At 43.1% G+C, this 24,260-nt stretch overlaps 1 protein-coding gene across 4 annotated transcripts in view; it reads right to left on the reverse strand.

The window, feature by feature from the left end:
• ANO2 (anoctamin 2) overlaps window positions 1–24,260 on the reverse strand; it is a 261,951-nt gene that overhangs the window by 117,645 nt on the left and 120,046 nt on the right. For all 4 annotated transcript variants that reach the window (XR_009757630.1, XM_061582608.1, XM_061582609.1 and 1 more), the window contains exons 12-13: window positions 22,243–22,325; window positions 2,211–2,294 (exon numbers count right to left, since the gene is read on the reverse strand). Coding sequence is in view for 3 of the 4 variants with exons in the window: in XM_061582608.1 (XP_061438592.1) it covers window positions 2,211–2,294; window positions 22,243–22,325 (167 nt within the window). In the remaining variant the exon portion in view is untranslated. The remainder of the gene's footprint in view (window positions 1–2,210; window positions 2,295–22,242; window positions 22,326–24,260) is intronic.

Below are 24,260 nucleotides of genomic sequence, written 5' to 3' on the forward strand. Positions count from 1 at the left end.
CCGGCAGTGCCATCCCTGCTAGCTTTTATTAGCCAAGAGGGGCAAGGATCTAACACAGAGGTGGTTGCACGTACCTGTCCAAGCACCTTGTCAATGTCCTCAAGCTGCACCAATTGAAACTCATCCAACAAAATATGACCAGACTGTACTCCGGAGACCTCAGTTGATTCCACTGCTATAACTTTGGAGTCTAAGTCCTGACGAATGCAAGAGATTTTATTCTGGAAGTGCTTTGCAAATTCGTCACATCGAGCTTTAGAAGATTCCATCACGTCCTTAGGGCCAGAATGTAAAAGCCCTCTGACAGTATGAAACAGCTCCGCCGGGCGGGAGATAGAGGCTTGAATAGAGGCAGTGATATGTTGTTTCTTTGCTGCCTGCACTGCCCCAAAATACGTCTTATTATAAGCACTCACCAGTGCAGAGTTGCATTCGTCAGGAGTCCGTCTCCATCTGCACTCAAGCCGTCTCCTATACTGTTTCATCGCTCTCAGCTCCAGAGTATACCATGGGGCTGCATGAGCTCTACACAGGAGAAGGCGCACAGGAGCGATCATGTCAGCTGCCCGGGTCATTTCCGCATTCCACAGATCGACCAGGGTGTCGACGTGAGCGCCAGCCTTATCAGCCGGAAAACTCCCCAGGGCTTTTTGAAAACCATCAGGATCCAGCAGTCTCCGGGGGCGGACCATCTTAATAGGTCCCCCACCCTTGCAGAGGGGGAAAGTCGTTGTGAGTCTAAACCTCAACAAGCAGTGATCTGTCCATGACAAAGGAGTTGATGTAAGACTTCCTATACACAAATCACTATCATCGTGTCCCGTAACAAAAATCAGGTCCAGAGTGTGACCTGCCACATGAGTTGGTCCGGTGGTGTATTGGGACAGCCCCATGGTCGTCATGGAGGCCATGAAGTCCTGAGCCGCTCCAGATAAGATGGGCCTCGGCATGGATGTTGACATCACCCAGAACCAATAGTCTAGGGGACCTCAACAAAACCTCCGAGACCACCTCCGTCAGCTCAGTCAGGGAGTCTGTTAGGCAGCGGGGTGGGCGGTACACTAATAGAATCCCCAATCTGTCCCTCTGGCCCAACTCAAGGTACAAACACTCAAGTCCCATAGTTACGTGGACATGGTGCTTGAAGAGGGGGATAGAGCTCCTATAAACCACAGCAACCCCCCTCCCCGGCCCTCAGATCTACCGTGATGCTGCACTGAGTATCCAGGTGGGCACAGCTGAGAGAGACCAACACCTCCCTGCTCTCCAACCCAGGTCTCAGTTATGCATGCCAGATCGGCTGCCTCATCCACAATTAAATCATGGATGAGAGCGGTCTTATTATGTACCGATCTGGCATTAAAAAGCAGCATCCGGAGATCAGAGAGCTGGCTGATAGGACATCCCGCATACCTGTGGGTGTGTGGAGGACCGGAACACGGGACAGCCGTCAATTGTCTGGGCTGCGTTCCCCTCACCTGGCCTGTCTTCCACACAGCGTGATATCTCCCTTTACCCGTCACTACGCCTATTGGGGCCAGATGCACCTCAGTGGGGAGGGAGTTCCATACCTTAGGGGCCGCCACAGAGAATGCTTTGTCTTGGGCCATCACCCCCTGAACTTCTGAGGTGGCGGAACTACAACAAGGGCCCTCTCTACTGATCTCCAAGCCATCTTAGAGGACAGCCCCACATAGAGCACACTGCAATAATCTAATCTGGAAGTTACCAGAACATTGAGTACTGTGGCCAAGTCATCTCTGTCTGAAAGAGGCTGAAGTTAGTGAACCAGGTGAAGCTAGAAAATGGCATGTTGTGCGGAACAGACCTCCTGATAAGATGGTATCGGCAGGAGGCCCTTGCCTGCAGAGCATAGTGATTGACTGGGTATATAAGGTGTAAGATGATCTTTCAAGTATTCTGGTCCCAAGCTGTATAGGGCTTTGTACACCAAAACTAGAACTTTGAACTAGGTCTGCCTGAAACTTAAGTTTCATTTTCAACTATATGAACACAAGAAAATCAAAATAGCCCCTCAAAATAAACAAGAGTACCTTAACCCTGCCACATAAAATGTAGCATATGGATTAAGACTCAGTTTATTCAACTAAAGCTTTCATCAATTAAAGATTACAGCCCTAAAAAAAAAAACAAAGTTCACATTGAAAAAAAAGGACGACAAAAAATAAAAGAAATTCAAAGTGTCTTACCTCATCTTGACTCATTATTTTGCTTTTTTCAGTTTTGGATTTCTTCTGTAGTAGTTTGGTTTCATATTCTGGTCTGGGATGTTCCTAAAGCAAATAAAAATGTGGGGGAAATTTCATGCCTCAACATTCACAGATAATCAAATCACATAAAAATACATGAAGACACTATTCAGTTGCTCACAGTTAATACCCACCCATATTGTGTGTTATTTGGTCCTTTGTAAAAATATGTTAGGACTATTTCACTTATTTATATTTTTTAAAATGAGGTTGTAATAATCTTTTATGTTTTTATCTGATGATTCAGTTGTCTGTTGACTGTAATAAAATTTGATTTGACACACACAGATTGGATAAGACACTTATTCATGGAACACTGATATGATTATGGAAAAAGAAGTCAAACCTTTACAAGATCATTGGTGTGTTTTGGCAATGGAGAGGAAGGTAGAACACATCTTGAGCAAAAACTAAAGAAATAGTCATACTCATTACCAGTTCATAGAAGAAGCTTAAGCATAGCCTGCAACAGTTTGACAGGTATATAATACTTTAATTCTTAACATTTTCTAATTGTAATTTGTATTTTATTTATTGTATATTGTATTTTAATTGTTGTTGTAAGTCGCCTAGAGTGTCCGTATAGTCGGACAGATAGGCGAATAACAAATAAAATTATTATTATTATTATTATTATTATTAATTTCAAGCTCAAATACCAAAGTAAGAATTCTAAAAACAAAAAATGTCCAAAGATTTGCCAGTTCATATACCATAAAATAATTTAATGGGCTACAAATCAAAGTAAACCACACAACATTTCAATTGGACATAAATACTGTGACACTCTACAGCTGGTTGGAAAGCAGAAATTTGCCAGTACACAACTGAGGAAATCTTGCTTTTTAGACAAAAAAAATATCCCAGAGCAGTTCATATCAATAAAAGAATTCTGGTGGCCGGCACTTTTCCTAAGTGAAAACGCAGCCGCAAGCCCTGTCCTCAGGCTTACAAACTAAAAAGACAACACACGGGGAGGGAAGGTAAGAGGAGGAGGATCAGTCTGACGGTGCTAAGAACAAAGCAGTGAGTTGTAAACAGAGTTTTACAAAAAGCTCAGGCAAGGCTGATATTTCCTTTCTGCTGTTCTTGCTTCAACAGAAGTGGTGCAACCTTCCAACAGACTTAGTTCTGCTGTGCAGAAACCAGAGTGTCCTGTCAGTTCTGTAGTTCCACATCATCTGACAAAACAAAGTAGTTTCATATACTTTGCCTGACAACCCCTCTGATACTGCAGACACCAACAGGCAGCAAAAACAGGAGGCTAATGAAGCACCTGAAGCAAAGATGTCCTTTGGGATATTATTGTTACTCCCAACCATATTTTACATCTTACATGTTTAATTGAATGTAAAATCTGAGAAATTTTATTTTATAGTTCAGCTATGGCAATTTTCAGGTTTTACAGAATACTATTTATTTATTAGATTTATATCCCGCCCTTCCTCCCAGTAGGAGCCCAAGACTAAACAAAGTAATGCATTCAAACCACTGATATGTTAACTAATCCCTGACAATATATTAAAAATATATGAAAGAGGGAGAACTGGGCCTAACATGCTGGACTCCCAAAATGCAAGGAAACAAGCCTGAAAACAAGAGCATTGGCAAGGCTCTTATTTATGAGGTTTTCCAGATAAACAGGGGGGAAAGAAACATTTTCTGGCACTGCAATAAGGTCTAGGCGCTGCCTGGAAGTCAACAAATCACAACCCTGACTTCACTTACTGGCTACAAACCTGCAAGGGTGGGGTTAGAGCAGCCTGCTACGAGCTGATTTAACAGATTTGTTAAACAGATTTAACAGTTGGGGGGGTGATGTTTTAGTGTATATCTCGTGAACCAGACCACCTAGAAACTTAATTTTTTAAAAAAGTAAAGTTGAGAATCCAGAGATTAAGGTGACTCACCCAGACAGGAACCTCAAAATCCAGAGTATCCATGTGAAAAATGGACACCTGGCAACCCTAGAGGTCAACCATACTAACTAGGCTGCAATTATAATGAGAAAACAGTTTGGATTATTAATTAGAAGGCATCAAGACTAAGTTTACTAGGCAGTAGGATGAGGGATTGGGGAACACACACAACACAGTCTGCCTAGTTGCCCAGAAGATAGTCTTCTCAGGAACTGGGGTGAATAAGGGCCCATCCATATGCAACTGCAAAATCAGTGTTTTCCTTATTCAGTTGGTGGCCTCAAGATCCATACATGTCCTGTTTGTGGTCAGATTAATGTGAAAACCCAATTATCAAGCATCCATATATGTGGGCTTTTTTTCTTTTTGGTCCAAATTCCTTTAGCATTGGCCACTCTCCTAAGTCCACCCCTTTTCAGTGATTGGTCCATAACCATTGTTTGCTTTTCGCATGCTTTTTCAGAAGAGCACAGAAACATATATCTTTTTTTAAAATTCCCATGCATGCACAGGCTTATGGATGTGCTATGGGGTGGGAAGGAGACAAGGGACTTGGCATATGACAGAGGAACACCCATGGACCACCTATTGCAGGAAAGTCTGTGGCATTGCCAGGGCCGGCTCCAGGCATGAGGGAGCCCTTGGGCATCAGCTTGCCCCGGGCCCCCCACCCCATGTGGGGCCCCCCACCCCCCACAGCCCCCTTTACCTGTCTGGGCATTAGCATTGCCCTTAATGAAGATGGCGGCCGTGCCTTCCATAAGGGGAATGAAGCCTCCACTGCCATCTTTGTTGATGGCACACGTGCGTGCTACTCGCACACATCTCTGCCATCAACTAAGATGGCGGCAGCGGCTTCAGTACCTTAGGGAAGCTGCGGCCACCATCTTCATTAAGGGCAATACTAAAAAACCATCTGACAGGTAAGTGGGGGGTGGCGTGGATTGCAGGGGGGCAGCAGAGGGCCCTTCAGGGGCTCCTGTAGCTCTGGGGCCCTCGGGCCAGTGCCCAACCTGGCTGCCCTTTAGAACCGGCCCTGGGCATTATAATAATAATAATAATATTTAATTTGTGTGTCGCCTATCTGGCAGATAGCCACTCTAGGCGACGTACATTAAAATGGGATAAAATACAATAGTATCAAATGCAGTCACATTAGTCTCAAGAAATAAAATACTGGACAGTCATCAATACATTTATAAAACATTTACATTTACAGCATATAATAGATGACAAAATCATGGAGATTAACCCATCCCAAGGATCTCAAAGGCCTGTTGAAATAGCCATGTCTTCAGGGCCTTGAAGAATACATCCAGGGAAGGGGCATGTCGAAGATCAAACGGGAGGGAGTTCCAGAGAGTGGGGGCCACCACAGAGAAAGCCCTCTCCCTAGTACCCACCAACCTAGCTGTTTTGGTTGGTGGGATTGAGAGAAGGCCTTGTGTGGCTGATCTGGTCAGGCGGCATAATTGGTGGCGGTGGAGGCGCTCTTTCAGGTAAACTGGGCCGAAACCGTACAGGGTTTTAAAGGCTAATACCAACACCTTGAATCGGGCCTGGAAAACAACCGGCAGCCAGTGTAGATCAAATAACACCGGCATAATATGATCACGGCGGTGGCTGTTGGTAAGTAAGCGCGCCGCTGCATTCTGTATAAGTTGCAATTTCCGGGTCGTTTTCAAGGGTAACCCCACGTAGAGCGCATTACAGTAGTCCAATCGAGAGGTGACCAGGGCATGTACTACGAGTGGGAGCTGTTGAACAGGGAGGTAGGGTTGCAGCCTACGTATAAGGTGTAATTGATACCAAGCTGCCCGGCTCACGGCCGAAATCTGAGCCTCCATGGACAGCTTGGAATCAAGAATGACCCTGAGGCTGCAGACCTGGTCCTGTAGGGGCAATCTCACCCCGCCAAACACCAGGTCAACATCTCCCAACCCTCCCTTGTCTCCCACAAGTAGTACCTCGGTCTTATCAGGGTTCAACTTCAGCCTGTTCCTGCCCATCCGTCCACTCACGGATTTCAGGCACTTGGATACGGTCTCCACAGCCCTCTCCGGTGAAGATTTAAATGAGAGATAGAGCTGAGTGTCATCCGCATATTGGTGGCACTGCAGCCCAAATCTCCTGATGATCGCACCCAGCGGCTTTACATAGATGTTAAATAGCATGGGAGAGAGGATAGAACCCTGTGGCACACCACAATTGAGAGGCCAAGGGTCTGAAACCTCATCACCCAATGCTACCTGTTGACACCTATCGGAGAGAAAGGAATGGAACCACCGTAAAACCGTGCCTCCCAATCCCAAACTCTCCAGGCGATCTAAAAGGATACCGTGGTCGACGGTATCAAAAGCCGCTGAGAGATCCAGGAGGACAAGGAAGGTGAATTCTCCCCTATCCAATGCCCTCCTCATATCATCTACCAGAGCAACCAAGGCTGTTTCAGTTCCATGTCCAGTCCTGAAACCCGATTGGTATGGATCTAGATAATCCGTTTCATCCAAGTGTGTCTGCAACTGATTTGCCACCACTCGCTCAATGACCTTGCCCAAGAATGGTAAATTCAAAATTGGGCGAAAGTTGTTTAAAATTTGGGGATCCAAGGAGGACTTCTTTAAGATGGGCTTTATAATAGCCTCCTTGAGGGCTAGTGGCATAACACCCTCTTGCAAGGATGCATTAACCATTGCCTTGATCCCCTCGCCCAATCTCTCTTTGCAGCTCATAAGGAGCCACGACGGGCAAGGATCAAGTAGACAAGTGGTAGGCCTTACAGATGAGAGCACCTTGTCCACATCCTCAGAAGGAAGAGGCCGAAATCGTTCCCATTTGACCGGTTTGCAACTGGCCAACTCTAGCTCACTCACTGTATCCACGGCGCACGGAATCGAGCTCCTCAGGTGCTTGATTTTATCAGCAAAGTGCTTTGCCAAATTGTCACAGGAGGCCTTGGACTGTTCCAAGGGTTCCTGAGCAACTGGACCAACCAGGCTTCGGACCACCTGGAACAACCTCCTGGGACAGCACTCTGCTGATGCAATAGAGGCAGCAAAGAATTCCCTCTTTGCTGCCCTTACCGCCACCTGGTAGGCAGCTATTGCTGCTCTAACCTGTGTCCGAGCATCTTCGGAGCGCGACTTCTGCCACCGGCGCTCTAGTTGTCTCACCTCCTGTTTCAAAGTACGCAACCGTGGTGTGTACCATGGTGCTACCTGAGTTCTGTTCAGGGGGAGAGGACGTTTCGGAGCCACTCAGTCTAACGCCCCGGCGATCCTCTCGTTCCACTCCATCACCAGGGCTTTGACCGGGCGACCTTCAGCAGGTTCCAATTCCCCAAGCGCCATCAGGAAACCATCTGGATCCATCATGCGCCTGGGGCGGACCATTCTAATAGGACCTTTACCCCTGCAGAGGGTGTGTGGCATCGAGAGATCCATCTTTACCAGATAGTGGTCTGACCATGACACAGGGGTAAAAGAATTAGCCCCCAACTTCAGCACACTACCCTCCCCCCCGGGACAAATACAAGGTCAAGAGTATGACCGGCTACATGGTGGGCTCAGTATTACTAAGGCGCAGTTCCCAGGAAGCCATGGTTTCCAGGAAATCCCGAGGAGCTCCAATGAGAGTGGTCTCGGCGTGTATTTTAAAGTCACCCAGAACTAACAGCTCCGGGGACAACATTCGCACATCCGAGATCACCTCCAGCACCTCGGCCAGGGAGTCTGCCGTGCAGCGGGGTGGGCGGTACATGAGCAGGATCCCTAAACTGCCCTTCGAGCCCAACCTCCAGTACATACAATCAACAAAGTTAGTCACACGAAGGGGAGGTCTGGCAAAGATCAACGACTCTCGATAAATAACTGCCACTCCCCCTCCCCGCCTTCCCACCCTCGGCTGCTGTGCATAGCGGAAACCTGGGGGACACATGGCCTCAAGAATAGGAGCTGAGGCTTCATCCAACCAGGTCTCTGTAATACATGCCATGTCTGCACATTCTGGACAGACCTGGAACAAGGGATGGATATTATGTATCTATTCCTTGTTCCTCTAGATTGACGTGGTCTGCCCCCAGCACCATTCCAGCGCCTGCCGCCCAATCTCGTTATGTTTTGGCCCCCGACCCTCCCCCCTTCCTCCACCCCTGGTTTACACATGCCCCTATCCCATCCACCAATCAACAAGCCTAGATATCAAAAGTCAAAAGATGTTATTAGAAGTATTAAGGGATGGGTCAATCAGGTCCAATACAAAGTGTCACTGGGGCCAACCAGTCTTTCCAGTCCTAGGACTGCATAGACATACACAATCATTCAACGCATTCATACCACACACTCCATACACAACCAAAGCAGCCAGCACTAAATCTCTCCTCTTCAGCGCGTCTTGACCTCAGATGGAATCTTCCACATTCACTCGAGCTCATTCACACGAACACAATGCACACTCAAACAATAGCAGCCTGTAGATGGTATCTCTCCTCATAGATGTTCTTGTAGGCTTCCAAAACTGCCGGATGGTCTTCTACTTCTTCCAGCTTCTGCCAGATTTAGTTTAAGATGTAACAGCCGCCTGTAGATGGTATCTCTCCTCATAGATGTTCTAGTAGTCTATAGATGTCCGTCACTCCCAGGGCCCAGATCTGCAACAGTCAATGAGCATCCGCCGACACAGGAAAATGCAGATACCCCACAGAATATCACAGATGCAACTCAGCTAAACAGTAGCCACCACAACACCACAACGTTATTCTATATCAGCTCTCCTGTTGGGCTATATTCAGCCAGCGTCCTCCTCCACACAAGACTGCTGAATCATAGATAACAAAACATGGCCTACAGAGGCCTCTCACAAGCCTCTCACAAACATTCATCAGCAGTATTCATCCCAACAGGGTGAACCAGCTCAACAGGCAAAGTAGATGATAAAATTAAAATATCTTTTTGTCTTTTTCTTCTTAGTTCCACAATGATATAGATATAGCGTGGGTTAACTCCTATGATGTTCCTTTCTGAGTTGTTTTCGGTTGCTCTCAATAGCAACCCCGGCTCTGAGCTGCTCTAAGCTGCTGTAGTTGACCAACAGATAGTACGCCACTCCCCGGCTGCAATCTTATCTTCAAGGCTGCTCAGTGGCGTTTTACAATCTCATCCAAGACAGAGTGTAATTAAATAAAGACTCTCAACTTACACTCTCCTCGGGCTATGTTCCTTTATAGGCCCCTTCCCATCTGCAAGCTGCAAGTATTGTTTGGAGTTGGAAGAAAATGTTTTGGGCTGCAGACTGGAAACCAAGGCAGCTCACAATAAGAAATAAATCCCTTTAAAATCCAATAACCAAGTTGCAAAACAGCTTAAAGTGGCATGATCTTCCATCCGAGCACACAGATGTTAATGCGATTGATTATCAGTTTAGGGAAGCATATCGGTTTGTCAGTGGTATTTCTAATGTGGATTTTTGAACACGAAAATCTGTGCCAGCTTGCAACATCATATAGACAATGGTGAATTAATGAGGGCACAAAGCTATAACACTGCAGATTATATAGTCGTATAGACAGTCCCTAAAACTGCAATCTTATGCACATTTACCTGGGAGTAAATCCCGTATAACAAAGTGAGTCTTTTTTCTGAGTAAACATGCATAGAAACAAGAGAAGTTTACACCTGCCAGCATGCTACAAAAAGTAAAAGAAAAGTGAATAAAGGAATTTTCCTCATGTGGATAGTAGGCACAGACCCTCTTCATTTCCTTCTCCATGCTGTTTTCTTTAAGTAGTTCTTCAGCAATGTTGACACACAAACTTGAGAGGCTGCTTATCCTCACTTGTCTTACATTGTTGTGGCAACAGAGCCTCTGAGTGACTCTCAGAGGTAAAATGTGATGATAAAGAATTGTTTTCAAAAGCTGGTGGGAGTCTACATTCAAGTATGAATGGGGAAAACATATTAGAGATGGGACAAGTGTTTTAAAGGGGAAAGTTCAAATGCAAACTTCTCCCTGCTCAAATAAGACAGACATATTCAGACTTAAATTCATTCCCCTTCAAGCTGAGCCTGACTTCAAATGGGGCTCACACGATACCTTTACTACTCCTCTGCCTGCAGTAACAGCCCACCCTCCCTTTTTACAAGGAAAAGATGCCCGGGAGGGACAAATCCACACATTTTGGTTCTCTTGGGTTTCTCATTTTTCCAATATTAAATTCAGTTCCCCACATTTCTGCAGCTATTTGCAATTTTTAAAAAATCCTCATGAAAAATCTTTAGCATTTTACTGCAAAATTCTTCTAATAAACATATTTTTGTGTTTGGGGAAATGAGGGGATTAGTAGGAAATTGAGGTGTCAGTGTTCAAATCAAACCCTCAAAAACATTCAAAGATTTGAGTTTTTAAAAATGTCTTATTTATTATTTATTTATGTTATTATTAAAATTATATCCTGCCCTTCCTCTTAGGGCAGCAAACAACAAGTGATAAAACACTAAAAACATTTTTAAAAACATCTTAAAAGCTAACATCTTTTTAAAAAATTCCAATACAGATGAGATAAAGGTATTTTTAAAAGGTTTCTTGGAAGAAGAAAGTCTTCAGTAGACACAGATACGAGAACAGAGATGGTGCCTGCCTAATACTTAAGGGGAGGGAATTCCAAAGAGTAGGTGTTACAACACTAAAGGTCCAGTTCCTATATTGTGCGGAATGACCTTCACCTACAGAGCCATAGACTAGGTATTAGGGCTGAGACGATCTTTCAGGTATCCTGGTCCCAAGCTGTATATTCACCAAAACCAGCACCTTAAACTTAGCCTGGTAGCTAACTGGCAACCAGGGCAATTTTTTCAGCTGTGAGGTAACATGTTGGTGATGTATTAGTCTTTATAGCATATTTGTTTTTGTTTTTAACATTGTTGTAAGTAGTCACTTGGAGATCTTTGAAGAAGAAGAAGATCCACTTCATTTTGCACCATCTGCAGCTTCCAGAGCAACCTCAAGGACAGCCCCACATACAGCATATCACACTAATCCAGCCTAGAGGTTACCAGTGCATGGACAACAGTGGTCAGGCTATCTTGGTCCAGAAACAGCTGCAGCTGTCTTACCAGCCAAAGCTGGTAAAAGGCACTCCTAGCCACTAAGGTCACCTGGGCCTCTAGCGACACAGATGGATCCAGGAGCACCCCCAGACTTGAAAAGCCCAATTAATTTTCAAGGTCAGCCAGAAGTGGCTCCTCATTCCTAACTAAAATCCATGTTTGTTCTAGGACAGTTAATTACCAAGGATTATATGTGATTACCCTAGGTGATTTGGGGCAGATGAAGTGTATGGTACACAAATATTTGAATGACAAGGCTCACTCATTAAGTGTTGACATCTGTTTTCTGAGACTCTAAGTTTTGAGTAAATAATAGTACACATTGTAAAACTTTTTTATATACTTGTGACTATATTATAGGCTTCAAGTTGTAGGCCTATAATATAGGTTACAATTAGATGAAAAGTTAAGCCCTCCCTCAGGTGTTCTACATTTCAGTAATAAGGAAACATGTAAGGGGAAAGAGTGGAGATGAGTGCAATAGCTATGCCACATCACGGTTCCAAACACCCTCTACAAGTTGGAGGGCAAACTTGTGAAATAGAGAGCTTCCTGCATTCATTGGAATCTCCATCCATGTTTCAGAAACCTGATTTTCTAGGTTTCCAAAAATGTGGGGAGTATCTATCAGCACAGGAGGCTTCTCACTTCAGAGGTTTGTCCTCCAACTCATGGGGGCTGATGATATTAGCAATGGTACAGAGCTTGGAAGCTCAAGGTGTTGGTTTTTACCTTTAAAACCCTATACGGTTTTGGCCCAGTCTATCTGAAGGAGAGCCTCCAGCATCATCAGGGATGCCGCTCAACAAGATCAGCCTCAGAGGACCTTCTCTCGATCCCACCGGTAAAAACAGCGAGACTGGTGAGGACTAGAGACAGGGCTTTCTCAATAGTGGCCCCCACCCTATGGAACTCTCTCCCAAATGATCTCCGTCATGCCCCTTCTGAGATGACCTTCCGCCAGACTTTGATGACCTGGCTCTTCAGGAAAGCTTTTAGGATGGATTAGGCTTTTATTGTTACGTTTTAAATTTTACTGCTTAATGTACTGTTTTTATCTTGCACGTCGCCCAGAGTGGCTGGCCAACCAGCCAGATGGGTGACTAATAAATTGAATAATAATAATAATAATAATAATAATAATAATAATAATAATAATAATAATAATAATAATAATAATAATAATAATTGGAAAAGTTACTTTTTTGAACTACAACTCCCATCAGCCCCAGCCAGCATGGCCACTGCATTGGGCTGATGGGAGTTGTAGTTCAAAAAAGTAACTTTTCCAAGCTCTGCCAATGGAGGCAGAGCTACTGTACCCATCCCTGTGCTCCCTCCCTTCTTGCATGTTTAAAAATGGAAATGGCCTGCCTTCAAGTCAATCCCAACTTATGGCGACCCTCTGAAGAGGGTTTTCTTGGTAAGCGGTATTCAGAGGTGGTTTACCATTGCCTCCCTCTGAGTCTGAGAGGCAGTGACTGGCCCAAGGTCACCCAGTGCGCTTCATGGCTGTGTGGGGATTTGAACCCTGGTCTCCCAGGTCGTAGTCCAACACCTTAACCACTACACCACACTGGCTCTCCTTGCATGTTTACTTAACTCATGTTTACTTAACTCAAATAAAAAAAATCTGAAGAGACCTTTAAGCTTACAGGCTTCTGGCCTTTAAGTTCAACTCTGAAGTTATTTTCACCAGTGTAATTCAATTGAAATTATTGGAGTCACACCAGTGCAGTATAGTTATGATCATTGTTTAAGAGAAGTATGGCTGTTTGACTTAGGACAATATTATAAATAGCTCTGATGTGTTGAGGAATGCCAAATATCCATGTAAGGGTATGTGCGTGTCTGTGTGTGCACCAGCATGCTGTTATGCTGGAAGCAAGCCAGACCAGCTGCCAGACACTTTCTGAAAGCCATGTGAGCCAAACTACAGTAAAGGCCAAATAACTGCTCCAAAATTCCCATTTTTGAAACAAAAAGCCAAATTGTGAATTTTGTACCTAGGCAAACGTCTTGTTAATGGCGATAGGAGATTTTTGTGACTGAGGAACTGACTCGAATATACAATCTACTGTTACACCATGGATTCTATGGGAAGTTTAAAATAACTTGCATACTGTATCTGGTTTTTCAACAAATCCAGCTTCCACTAATATGTTTTCTGTTTGAAATAATAATATACTTTTCTCCCTATATATGACAACTATGTGTTGGATAGAATGAAGGTTTGTAAGTTCACCACAGGTCTGGAGAAACCTTTCTTCATTGGTTTGGAGAAAGATCATGAAGATTGGAGAATTGCAGTAAATCAACAAAGTTCATATTTACACTGGGTTCTGCACTGGTGTGACTCCAATATTTTTACTTGAATTACATATACCAAAAATAAAATATTAAGAAACATAATAACTTGTTACAAGCATTAAAAAGTACTATTAATGGCTATTATCCAAGATAGAAACAGGGATAGTGCAAGACTCTCTTTATGTCTGATGTCAGGGGTGTGTAGGGGTGTCAGAGTTTTGGTTCCATTCAATTGCCCTAATAGCACAACTTACATTTCTTCACAATGTAAATTTCAAGTTCTTTCTCTTATTTATTTATTTATTTATTTATTAAATTTATATACCGCCCGACTAGCAATAGCTCTTTTCAGTATTTTTTCTAATTTTGTGATTCATGCTACTCATATTTTTATTCTTTTAATTAACTTATTTAAGGCATTTGTTGATATGTGCCTTCAAGTCAATTACGACTTATGGTGACCCTGTGAATCAGCGACCTCCAAGAGCATCTTTCACGAACCACCCTGTTCAGATCTTGTAAGTTCAGGTCTGTGGTTTCCTTGATGGAATCAATCCATCTCTTGTTTGGCCTTCCTCTTTTTCTACTCCCTGTTGTTTTTCCTAGCATTATTGTCTTTTCTAGTGAATCATGTCTTCTCATGATATGTCCAAAGTATGATAACCTCAGTTTCATCATTTTAGCTTCTAGTGATAGTTCTGGTTTAATTTGTTCTAACACCCAATTATTTGTCTTTTTTGCAGCCCATGGTATGTGCAAAGCTCTCCTCCTACACCACATTTCAAATGAGTTGATTTTTCTCTTATTTGCCTTTTTCACTGTCCAACTTTCACATCCATACATAGAGATCGGGAATACCATGGTCTGAATGATCCTGACGTTGGTGTTCAGTGATGCTAAAATGATGAAACTTAGCTTATCATGCTTTGGACACAGAATGAGAAGACATGATTAACTAGAAAAGACAATAATGCTGGAGAAAACAGAAAGGAGTAGGAAAAGAGGAAGACGAAACAAGAAATGGATTGATTCCATAAAGGAAGCCACAGACCTTAACTTACAGGATCTGAACAAGGTGGTTCATGACAGATGCTATTGGAGGTCACTGATTCATAGGGTCGCCATAAGTCATAATCTATTTGAAGGCACATAACAAATTAGATGTGATTATGAATACTCCTATATTAACATTCTTTTTTGTGCAGTATTTTACTGATGCTCACAGGTATGTGGGCAAAATACTACACAAATTAAAACTATATGTGAAATGTCAACATTGCTTTTGTATTCTCCAGTGAGAAAAAGGAGGGAAGATATAAATGAATTGAAGGAATTGTAAGCTACAGCAAGCAACAAATGCACAGCACTGTAAAAAGTCTGGAAAATTAAAAACTGAAGAAAGATTCCTCATGCATTGTTTCTATTTTAGAAAGAGACCAAGTGCTGGAATTCCAACATTTTGTGTAGCTGCTTCTTCCAGTTACTTAACTGCTTTTCAGGGTCAAGCCCTTGCTATGGAAATATGTCTATATATGCAGAGATACTCAGTGGTCTGAGCTGCGTGTGCCAGTGTGTGTATCTACCTTAGAAGCCGGCTTTTACCCGGCATTTATATCACTGAGACTTAATTTATTATTTATTTATTAAATTTATACCCTCAAGGCGGCTTACAAAAAAACACACCAACATAATACATCAATAAAACATAATATATCAATAAAATAATACAGTTCTCAAAATTAAATAACAAAATTAAATAACAAATAACAAGACTTAATAAAATATAAAAAGCTACTTTATTTATAGAAATACATAGTAGATAGGAAAAGCACACCTAGTTCTAACTAACTAACTAAGTTAGAGGTGCAATGCCCAGAGTTGGGTATTGCCCTCGTGGCTCAGGAGAGAGAGCAAAGACAAAGATGTCTCCTCTCTCCTCGGACAGTCAAAGAAGAGGTAGAGAAGAGCGCAGGTCAAGGTAGGCCAGCCTAGCCAGCTGGAGGACCCTAACTCTATCTTCCTTCTGGAATACAAACAAAAGAACTCAAACAGCAGTTGCTCCTGCCCCACTTCCAACAGCCCTCTCAAAGAAACATATAGGAATAAATAAAAACAATAGAACATTTAAATATGAAGCACTGAGTTTATATAGACAAATAGCTGGATGATATAAACTGAATTAGATCTCCTAAACTCTTATTAGAATAACAGAATCATAGAGTTGGAAGGGGCCTATGAGGCCATCGAGTCCAATGCAGGAATCCAAATTAAAGCATTCCCAACAGGTGCCTCTCCAGTTGTCTCTTGAATGCCTCCAGTGTTGGAGAGCCCACCACCTCCCTAGGAAATTGGTTCCATTTTTGTACCACTCTAACAGTTAAGATGTTTTTCCTGAAGTTCAGCTGAAATCTGGCTTCCTGCAACTTCAGCCCAAGTCCTGCATTCTGGGATGATTGAGAAGAGATCCTGGCCCTCCTCTGTGTGACAACCTTGAACAGTGCTATTGTATCTCCCCCTTAGTCTTCTCTTCTCAAGGCTAAACATGCCCAGTTCTTTCAGTCTCTCCTCATAGGGCTTTGTTTCCACTCCCCTGATCATCCTTGTTGCCCTCTTCAGAACCCCTTTCCAATTTCTCAGCATCCTTCTTAAAGTGTGGTGTCCAGAACTTGAGGCCTAACCAGTGCCGAATAGAGGGGAAGTAATACTTCACCTGATTTGGAAACTGTATTTCTGTTAATGCAGCCTAAAATAGTATTTGCCAGTTCTGCCGCCACATCACAATGTTGGCTCATAATCAGCTTATGATCAACAACAATCCCAAGATCACTCTTGCATGTAGTATTGCTGAGCCAAGTATCCCTCATCTTATAACTGTTAATTTGGTATCTTTTTCCTGGGTGTAGAACTTGGTAGAGGAATACCCCACATTAACATACGCAATGGGCCCAGAGCGAGTACGTAAACCGAAAATGTACTTAAAGTGAAGCACTACCTTTTTTCACTTATCGATGCATATACTGCACTGCAATCGTCATATATGGGCATAACTGATGTAAATAACGCATTTATAACTAAAATAAACACAGTAAGCTCTATTTTAAGAAATGTTTGTAGTTGGAAACTGATCGGGCAGTGGTATCATGCCGTTAAGTGTCTGTTCTTGCGAACACGGGAATGGTGCTACTGTAAATATGTCCGTACTCGCGAGTGTCCGTAAAGTGAAGGTCCGTATAGCGGGGTATTCCTGTACTTATCCCTGTTAAATTTCATTCTGTTATTTTCAGCTCCAGCTATCAAGATCTCTTTAAATTTTGTTTCCTTCTTCCAAGATATTAGCTATCCCTCCCAATTTTGTATCATCTACAAATGTGATAAGCATTCCCTGCACCTCCCCATGCAAGTCATTAATAAAAATGATGAAGAGCACTGGGCCCAGGCTGAGCTCTGTGGTACGCTGCTCATTACTTCCCTCCAGTTTGAGAAGGAACCATTGATAAGCACTCTTTGAGTACAATTCTGGAGCCAACTGGGGATCCACCTGATAGTTGTTCCATCCATCCCACATTTAGCTAGGTTGCTAATCAGAATATCATGGGGCACTTTGTCAAAAGCTTTGCTGAAGTTGAGATGTATTATGTCCACAGCATTCCCACAGTTTACAAGGGAAGTTACCCAATCAAAAATTGAGATAAGATTAGTTTGGCAGGATTTGTTCTTGATAGATTCATGTTCTTTTCTACTAATCACTGTATTGTTTTCAAGGTCCCTCCAGACTGATCGCTTTATAATCTGCTCCAGAATTTTCCCGGGGGTCGTTGTGAGGCTGACTGGTCTGTAGTTTCCCGGTCCCTCCTTTTTGCCCTTTTTGAAGATAGGGACAACATTAGCCCTCCTCCATGATTTCACAAAGATAATATACAGTGATTCCAAGAGTTCTTCAGACAGCTCCTTCAATACTCTATGATACAGCTCATGGGGCCCTGGAGATTTGAACTCATTTAAAGTTATTCCTTTACCATTTGTCTATCAATCTCAAGCTGCAATCCTGCCCCTTCAACTTCAGGAGGGTCTCCCAACCTTCTTTTGGGAGAAGGTTAAGCCAAAGTAGGAGTTGAGCACCTTTGCCTTTTCTTTGTCATCTGTTATCATTTTGCCATCCTCATTGAGGTGCTGTACCACCATTTCCTTTCTCTATCTTTTAGCTATGAAGACAGCTTTTTTGTTGCTTTTGGCACCTCTCACTAACCTCAGCTCATTCTCACCTTTACCCTTCCTGACGCCATCCCTGCAATTCCTTGCTACGTATCTATACTCTTCCTTTGTGGTCTGGCCTTCCTTCCACTTCCTTTATGTATTCTTTTTTGTTTTCAGAACTCTAAGCTTTGGTGAAGCCACATTGGCTTCTTCTGCTGTCTTCCCCCTTTTTACCTTGACAGAACTGTTTCCCATTCTGCCTTTAGAATTTCTGCTTTACAAACTCCCACCCATCTTGGACTCCTTTTTCTCATTAGGGTCACTTGCCATGGAACCTTACTTATCAGTGTTCTGAGCAGAGCTTGGAAGATTACTTTTAAAAAGTAATAAATTACAGTTATAGTTACATGGCCCCCCAAAAGTATTAATTATCGTTACCATTACAATTGCTCTGAAAGTAACTGATTACTTTACTTTGCCTCCAAAGTAATTGCTACAATTACATTTTAGTTACTTTAAAAAAATGCCTACAAGGTGCTGGCCTTGGCTGCTGCACATCTAAGTAGCCTAAAACAACATTAAAAATAAGCACACACAGAGAGAGGGTAGTAGAATAAAAAAAAATCCATAAGATTAACAGAATGGCATAACAGAATCTCACATCCCCTCACCCTACCCCCAGCAATGATGATACCCAAAGACACATATTTTTGTATACATATATTGCCTCCAGCTCTTTTCTCCTTCCACTCCTGTCAATTTTCAGACAATTGTTTTCTCCACCCCGTCTCGCTCTCCACCTCCTCCCTCGTCACCTCCTAAGCACCCATAGAGCATGAAGGAAGAACAATGTTGCACAGAAGCCCAATTTGAAGCACATGATTTTTATTCACAAATCAGAGGAGCAGAAGACTTCCCCTGCTCCCCCCCCCAAGTAATGTGCAAAAGTAATGCTGGAAACATTACAATTACTCCTCAAAAGTAATGAAGTTACTACTCGTTCTATTACCAGCAAAATGTAATGAAGTTACCCGCTCATTACTCAAAAAAGTAATAAATTACAAGTAATTCGTTACATATAACTAGTTACTTCCAAGCTCTGGTTCTGAGTTTATTAAAATCAGCTTTCCTGACGTCCAGGGTGTGCATATGGCTACTCTCAGCTTTTGCTTCCTTTAAATTCAAGAACTCTAGTATATTTTATTTATTTGTTTGTTATTTGATTTATATCCCACCTTTCCTCTCAGCAGGAGCCCAGGGTGGCAAACAAAAGCAATAAAAATACTTTAAAACATCATAAAAACAGACTTTAAAATACATTAAAACAAAACATCTTTAAAACATTTTTCAAAGCTTTCAAGACATCTTTAAAAAAGGTTAAAAACATTGTTTTTTAAAGAAAAAGTTTAAAAACATTAAAAAGCAATTGCAACACAGACACAGACTGGGATAAGGTCTCAACTTAAAAGGCTTGTTGAAAGAGGAAGGTCTTCAATAGGCGCCAAAAAGATAACAGAGATGGTGCCTCTCTAATATTTAAGGGGAGGGAATTCCACAGGGTAGGTGCCGCCACACTAAAGGTCCATTTCCTATGTTGTGTGGAACGAACCTCCTGATAAGATGGTATGTGAAGGAGGCCCTCACCTGCAGAGTGCAGTGATCGGCTGGGTATATAAGGGATAAGACTGTCTTTCAGGTATCCTGGTCCCAAGCTGTATAGGGCTTTGTACACCAAAACTAGAACCTTGAACTTGGCCCGGTAGCAAATGGACAGCCAGTGCAATTCTTTCAGCAGCGGGCTGACATGTTGGCGATACCCTCCCCAGTGAGCAGTCTCGCCACCACATTTTGCACCTGCTGCAGCTTCCGGACCAACCTCAAGGGCAGCCCCACATAGAGCGCATTACAATAATCTAGCCTGGAGGTTACCAGTGTGTGGGCAACAGTGGTCAGGCTATCCCGGTCCTGAAATGGCTGCAGCTGTCTTACCAGCCTGACTCTACTAGTGAGCACATAAGCAGGACCTCATAAGCAAATCCTAAATTATAGGCAGCGTCATATGGATTTGGTAGTCTTTAGGTAACTTAGTCTCAAACAGTTTGTGGTTTTAAAGGTTAATACCAGCAGTTAGAACTGGGTCCAAAAACACACTGGAAGCCTAAGGAATTAGAATTTGTGACACATATTTAGACCCTCTGGCCTCCATTAGTAACCTAACAGCTACGTTTGTACCAACTGAAGTTTCTGAGCTGTCCCTTATAATATGCATTGAAGGTACCTAGAGCACGAGTGACTGAGGCCATGTTATAGATAGGGCCACAGCTGGCATAAAAACCTGCGCTGGTAAAATGCACTCCTGGCTGCTGCCACTACCTGTGTCTCTCCACACATTGATGAGTCCACAAGAACCCCAGTATGTGCATCTGGTCCTAAAGGGGAAATGTAAACTTATCTAGAACTGAATTAAGTCCTCTGTCCAGATCAACATTAGATGAGAGCCAATAGACAGAAGTTGAATCCAGTAACACTGAGGCTCTGTAGGTAGGTGCTTCCTGGGACTGAGAGTTAGGCAGATAACCTGTTTTGAACAGGTCATACTCCCCCAAACAGAACAGATATGTAGTCTGAGAGTACTCCTTGATTCCAAGGTGTGAATGAAGGCCCAGGTGGCCTCAGTGGCAAGGAGTGCCTATTGTCAACTTGGAGTAGGATATCTTGACTACAATAGCCTTATGTTCTGTGACTTCCAAATTGGATTACTGCAATGCGCTCCATGGTTCTTCCCGGAAAGATGGCCCAGAATCTCCAGTTGTGCAGAATACTGTTAGTCATGTATAGTGAGGGGCGCTGAGATAGGATCATATTACACCTATCCTGAACGCACTGCACTGGCTGCCAATGAGCTATTGAGCGCAGTTCAAAGTCTTCAACAGCTCAGGACCCAGGTACTTGAAGGAACACTTTTCCCAGTGTTCCCAACTCTTTTCAGATCAGCAGGGAAGACTGCTTGCACAGTCCTTGGTGGGTGCGGCCTGTGAGGTTACCACAGTGGAGCTTTCTCAGTGGTGGCAGCTTAACTATGGATCTCTCTTCCAGTGGAGATCTGGTTATCCGCACCCTGGTTATTTTCAGGTATCACTTAAAAACTTATTTATTCATGCAGGCCTTCAGAACATAGCAAAACTGGTTTTATCTGCCTCTTCTATTGCTAACTGTTAATCTGTATTTTAATGTGGTTTGGGATTTTAGAATTGTGATTTTAGTACTGTTTGGACTCTCTTATGAGAAAGGGCAGTATGTTATGATTATGACTATGAGTAGCAGCAGCAGCAGCAGCAGCAGCAACCACTAAGGTTCTCTCCATTCCAGACCAGAATTGATCCAAATAATGAGTTTCCTCTAAAACCACTTGCACAGAGAGCTTCTTCAATACTTTGCACCAACACTGGATGACAGCTGAGTGCAAGCTGGATTTTTTCCAGCAAGGATCACACTACTGCTTCCTTCAGACACAAATATACCCTCCTTCAAGGAAGCATTTACTACCTCAAATGCCCAACTCTCCCTTGGCTGCTTTTAAGTACCATGATGGGCAAGAATCCAGAGGACAAGTGGTTGGCCTCAAACATCCGAACAGCTTGTCCCATAGCAGCAAAATGCAAGGCCAATTAATCACAGCAACCCCTTTTGAGGGCTTGATAACCTGTCCCATTGAACTCCTGTGGAGAAGGCAATTCACCACCTGAAATGGCTCAGCTAGCCAGTGTTATGAGGACATAACAGTGGTGAAGTATGGTTTCTTCACTGCCATCACCGCCACAGAGTGAACCTTACAACGGGTGATAAGTGCTCACAGTGAACCTTCTGCCATCTGCCGTCTGTTCACCCAATGTTTCATGGCCTTCAACGCCTCAGAAAACCACAGAGCAGATACAGCTCTATGATGTGGTTGAGGATCCTTGGGAGCAATTACATCTTATGGCCTGAATCTTCTCCCTGTTCTAGGCAGAGACCAGAACCTCAAACGGATTCCTGACTAAGGCCCCCAAAGACTTCAGAAAATTCAGATGAAGAGACTTGTAGAAGCACCTCTTCACTAGAGACATAATCTATCTCCCACTCTGATATTTAGCTTCTAGGACATGGGGAAAACAGTTGAAATGAAACCTGTGGAAAGACAAATCTAGTAACCAGTAGTAATCCAGTGAAGGCATCCTGAAAAGGTAAACAGAGACAAAATAGGGCAGTGATATACCAGGCAGATACGAGAAAACGTAAGATGTTCATTACCTAATCACTGGCTCAGCGATTTGAAAGTCCATTCTAGGCCTCTGTATTTAATCCAGAAATAAATTAAGTTGAATAGGCTTTTTCTGGGTAACAACTGGTTTTACATTTCTCACTAATAGCCAGTAACAGAAACTGAAGATGTTTAATACAACTTACTTCTTCCTCTTCCAAGCCGGTTAGGTCCCAGAAGTAACTCAGCCGCATCTGCAAACGCTTCCAGTTTTCAAGGAACATGGTGGCTGAGGAAGAAAATCCCATTTTAATCACAGTTGGGCTTCAGATTCAAATGTGACTCTTCTTATTAAATATTGAAACCCTCCTAGGTATGTGACAGATCAGAATCCAGACTGACACTTTAAAGTAAAAATAGGTAAAACGTAATCAGCTAAACAGGGCGCTTTTCTGAAACTAAAGAACTACTTTTTGCCTTACCAGAAACCAGTTTTCAATAATTTCATTGAATGACCTCAAAATTCTAAAACTGCACATAACAGAGAAGGAAAAAATGTATAACAGGCTTTCCAGAGATTATATTTTCCCCTGCATTAAACAGAAGAACTATTTCCCATTCAGCCCTGCAAACGTTGTAGAACAGTGGTGGAGTATGTATTTTGCATGCAACAGGACCCACACACAATCTCCAGCATCTCCACCAGGATTATAGCCAGTCAAGGTGAGTGGTGCAGTCTCTACAGAAGGGTGGCATGAGTGCATTCTGGGCAAGAGCCACTAGAAGAAGAGAGGGCTGAAGGCTATACTCAGGGATCTTCCATTGCAAGTGCAAGAATTTAAAGAATTCATTTCTTTTCTAGAGTGTTTGTTCTCATATTACGCACTACCTACACCATTGATTGCTTGCTGCCAGTGCTCACTCAGGCACCTGCACTGCACGGTTCCAAGCATTCCATGCCTTGGCAGCAGAATTGGGGATCCTTCGAACTCAAGAAAAAGATGAAGTTTCTCAACTCATTTACTTGCAGAGAGTTTGGCTCAGCAAAACCTGGTTATGGCTATCCCAGGAAAATAACAGCACCTTAAGAGCCACATCTATGAGGGCTTTTTGCACCACAAGTGAACATCACAAAATATACAAGTACAGCTAGATCACTTGAACTTAATTTGCAAGGTTGTGACCCTGGCCAGGGCATTCTGTATGCACCTCACCAGGGCTGCAGCAGGCATAATTGTCACTCGCCACCAACATTATTTCAGCTGGCTTCACATGCACACACATGTGCAATATACCATGCCCAAATATCTGAAAATGTTTGTTAGTCCACATATAGCATACATTTGGAGGTTTTATGAAAAAATCAAAATTGTTTTTATAAAAGGACTATGCTGCCACACTATACCATGAAATAGTACCACTATGACAAGTTGTAGTTGGGTGCATGAGGAGAGGGCTTTTATATTGCAAAGACCCCTGGAAGAATCATAGAGTTGGAAGGGATCTCAATCATCATCTAGTCCAACCCCTTGCCAATGTAGGAACTCTGCTGCTATAGATGGCCATCCACTTGTATCAGAGACAGCACAGCACAACAGGAGTGAATGGTAACCAACAGAACACCCCTGGAACTGGAAAATAGTTATGGAAATATGTGTGTGTATATATGCAGAGATACTCAGTGGTCTGAGCTGCATGTGCCAGTATGTGTATTTACCTTAGAAGCAGGCTTTTACCTTGCATTTATATCACTGAGACTTAAGACTTAGTAAAATAAGAAAAGCTACTTTATTTATAGAAATGCATAGTAGATAGGAAAGGCATACCTAGTTCTAACTAACTAAGTTGGAGGCACAATGCCCAGACTTGAGTATTGCCCTCATGGCTCAGGAGACACAGCAAAGACAAAGATGTCTCCTCTCTCCTCAGACAGTTGAAGAAGAAGACAAAAGAAGGGCAGGTCAGCTTCTTGAGCATATCAGTCTACAATGGAAGGAAGTTAGGTAGAGAAGAGCACAGGTAAAGATAGGCAAGCCTAGCCAGCTGGAGGACCCTAACTCTATCTTCCTTCTGGAATACAAACAAAAGAACCCAAACAGGAGTTGTGTTGCCCCACTTCCAACACCCCTTCTCGATGAGTGTTTGGTTCAGCCCACAAGGTTCATCTTGTCTCGCAGCTTGCGGTACCTGACTTTGCCCAATGCCTTTGTCAGAGCGTCAGCAG

The sequence above is a fragment of the Rhineura floridana genome, chromosome 8, assembly GCF_030035675.1.
Source record: "Rhineura floridana isolate rRhiFlo1 chromosome 8, rRhiFlo1.hap2, whole genome shotgun sequence".
NCBI classification, from domain to species: domain Eukaryota; kingdom Metazoa; phylum Chordata; class Lepidosauria; order Squamata; family Rhineuridae; genus Rhineura; species Rhineura floridana.